The following is a 3,466-nucleotide window of genomic DNA, read 5'->3' as shown; positions in this document are numbered from 1 at the left end:
GTTTAAAAAGATTTTAAGGGTTTTTTTTTTTTTTTTTTTACACTTCTTTCCTATATCTACTGCATGCTAGCAGTAGATATAAGCAAAAAAAACCGGAGGGTTTAGAACCCCTTTAAGTGGACTTAAAACGATTATGGAAGGTGTGATATTATCACCTTCTTAGCTAAGATGGATGAGAAATAGAGTAATTTTAGAGTAAGCAGCCCTGAGTCCTCCTCATCATATTCATATACATAAACACAGGTCTTAGAGCCACCTCTAGCTGTAGAGTATAAAGACTTCCATTTATCCCTGGAGGCAGGGCTAGATTACATCATCAGATCTCATCTGCTACCCTTTCACTATTCAATTCACTTGATCAGGCTGTATTCCTTTAACTATAGCATTGAAAAAAGAGGTCAATGGCTTGAGTATGTTGTTTGTCAGGATTGCCTTAACATAAAGGATGGCAGGTGATGTGGCACCTAGTGGAACCCCCATTCCACAGTTCCACAGTAAAAATGGGAAAAGCAGTGATAATGTGGGTCTCTTTGTGACAGTTCTGTTGGTAAAGTAAAGTTGGTTGGATAAGAAGCAATAGATGCATAGTGACCTTACAGGGGAACACAATCATTATGTTAGAGGCTTTAGATCATGTATAGCATTACTGTTAGGAGGTGACAGTTCCTTGTGAGAAGTGAGAGATTTTCCTTACATCCTGTTTCTATGATACCTGCACACCTGTTTTTGGCTGATTCTTAGTCAGAGGTCTAAAGAGCAAGCCTTAACACACACAGTAGCACTTTAGCACTCATGCAGACAGCCGTAGACAAATGCAGCATTTTTTTTTACAGATCTAAATGCAAGTATATTGTTTTCCATGGGCCCATGCACACAACGTAAAAAATATTGGTAAACTTGCACTGTGTTCAGATTCATAAAAAAAAAGAAAAATCTACATTCACTGTCCTGTGTATGGACCATATTTTATGTTGTATGCATATAGTGCTCAAACTAGCTAGTGCCCTTGCAACCAACAGAGCACATTAGCACTATATGCTGTATGCATGTACACATTAGCACAGACATTACATATGCACAGTGTATGGACAAAATTTTGCATAGGCTCTTGCTGCCAGCAAAATCATACATAAAATCATATGCCTCTGTGCATGAATAGTAATGACTGTACCACTTGCTGCCACAACCAGACAGGAATATAACCTGAAATGAGTTTACAATATGATAGCTTCTTCAAAGAGGCAAACATGTATTTCTTTAGACCATTTAGCTTAATGATTTATAATTATTGTTTTAATGAACAAAAAGGAAAAATCGTACAACAGGATATTTACAGAAAAATATTACATGACAGAGAAAAGTAAATATTAAAAAAATATTACATGATAGAGAAAAGCAACAGTTAAAAAAAAGGATCAAAAGAGATGAAAAATAATTTAGCAAAGATCACCTGGTCTTTGGTAACTGTGTAGAGTCCAACTGCTTGCAGAGTAAGCACAATCTGATGAACCAGACTCACTGGCCCTTCAGGAACATGATAGTATCCTTAGTAGTGCCAGTGTCAAACAAGAGTTCCAAAACTGCCAATGCAACAGCTTTTTCCCGAATCTCAAGAGGGTGTAGCAGAGTCAACCCCCATTCAATCAAAAGGTCTGAGTGGTGGGATGTAGGAGTGCTAGAGTGCTTTATTATTCTTATGCAGATACACACTTACTGCCAAATATTCTAAATAACTCAATATTTCTGTCTGACAAGGTTTCACAATCTGACAGCCAACATACTGTTGCACAAAATGAAATTACGATGCGTTAGAGACCAAATATGATACCAATATTGTGCATGTATCTTAGTAGTGTGTAATGTGTCCCCTCAGCCTTTTGATTCTTGTAGTATAGGTATGTTTGGTGTCTACCTGATTGGTGTCTTCTTACAAAGTCATGTTACCAATTTTTAAGAAGGTAACTTCATTATAGCAGGGATTATAGCATATGCATATAGTTTGGATGCGGTAGTTACACAGAAACAGACTCAGGATGTGTATTATTCAGACTTTTCTGCACACTGTTTGCAACCTTGCCATTTTTTTAACAGTGCTTACCGTATATACTCGAGTATAAGCCGAGTTTTTCAGCCATTTTTTTTGCTGAAAAGTCCCCCCCTCGGCTTATACTCGAGTCAGCGTCTCGAGCTGGTCCTGTTTCAGAGGATCATTGTAAATGTATTGTTGCAGGCACTCTATATGTACATGTACTATATACTACATATAGAATGCACTGAACAATAGATTTACAATTATCCTCTGCTAATATGAATGGGTTAAATGATCCGTAGTACATGATATGTAGCCCTGTACCCCCTTTTCCACTTACAGAGCTAGGTTATTGTTTTTCTTTTAAATAAATATTAATGTAATTTTATTGGTATCTATCTTCATTTTGTATATTTACCAGGTGCTGCCTTATTTCCCACCCTCGGCTTATATTCGAGTCAATACTTTTTCCCAGTTTTTTGTGGTAAAATTAGGTACCTCGGCTTATATTCGGGACGGCTTATACTCGAGTATATACGGTATTTAGAAATCTTTTGAAGACTCTGCTAATGTAGGTTTATGACATCTCTTCTTTGAGATCTCTATTTTGCTTATAGCTCTTTTTCTGTCACCTGTTCTTTAAACTGGCCTGTGGCTTGTCAAATGTGTAATCTTTTCTAACTGCCCACAAAAGACATGAGATTTCATTTTGACCACACTCATACCTCCCAGTTTTCTAAGATGAGAAAGAGGATAAGATCTTGCACAAAGTATATAGACAAAGGACAAACCCCTGTTACACCTCAGCTATGCAAACCATCAAGAATTAATATGTAAAAAGTGATTGGTTAAACCCACAAGTGCTTTCTTTACCACTACCTTTCTTTTATACTGGCTTCTCAAAATAACAAATGCAAAGCAAATTTAGAGGCTGAATAATATTTTTAGTGTAGTATAACACTTTTAGAAGTTAAATAGTTAATTTTTAAATAAAGGTTTATACATCAGACCAAAAAGAGGGACTACTATGGAGGAAAGTGGGAAAGAGGAGTTTGGTTCCAAAAAGAGACAGTTGGGAGCTACCTCAACAGCAGGGACATGCAGTCAGGGGAGGCAGAGCCTCACCTAGTATTATGAAGAAAAAAGGTGTCAGCTTCACACCGATCTGAATGGAGAAATGGAGCTGTGCATGTTGGAGGAAATATACCAGTAATTTACACACTTACGATCCTAGCACTTCCATGAACACGAAGGTGTCACGTATGTTGTTTGTTTGTTTCTTCCAAATACAGCCATCTTCCTCCTCCTTGCGACCCATTTTATCTATAGTGGACACGGTGAATTCTATCAATGAAGGATACAAAATAGGTATTAAAAAAGATTAGAAGCACACAAACACAAAAACTGTCAAATATATGATGTTATATATGTATATAT

The 3,466-nt window shown here is 36.9% G+C and overlaps 1 protein-coding gene across 1 annotated transcript in view; it reads right to left on the bottom strand.

Annotated features, from left to right (window-relative positions):
- CAMK1G (calcium/calmodulin dependent protein kinase IG) overlaps positions 1-3,466 on the bottom strand; it is a 65,602-nt gene that overhangs the window by 36,787 nt on the left and 25,349 nt on the right. The window contains exon 4 of the mRNA XM_018562771.1: positions 3,256-3,373. Coding sequence (XP_018418273.1) covers positions 3,256-3,373 — 118 coding nt within the window. The remainder of the gene's footprint in view (positions 1-3,255; positions 3,374-3,466) is intronic.

Source organism: Nanorana parkeri, unplaced genomic scaffold (assembly GCF_000935625.1).
Source record: "Nanorana parkeri isolate BGI_ZX_2015 unplaced genomic scaffold, ASM93562v1 scaffold598, whole genome shotgun sequence".
In the NCBI taxonomy this organism is placed as follows: Eukaryota; Metazoa; Chordata; class Amphibia; order Anura; family Dicroglossidae; genus Nanorana; species Nanorana parkeri.
This window is presented reverse-complemented; position numbering and strand designations above follow the sequence as displayed.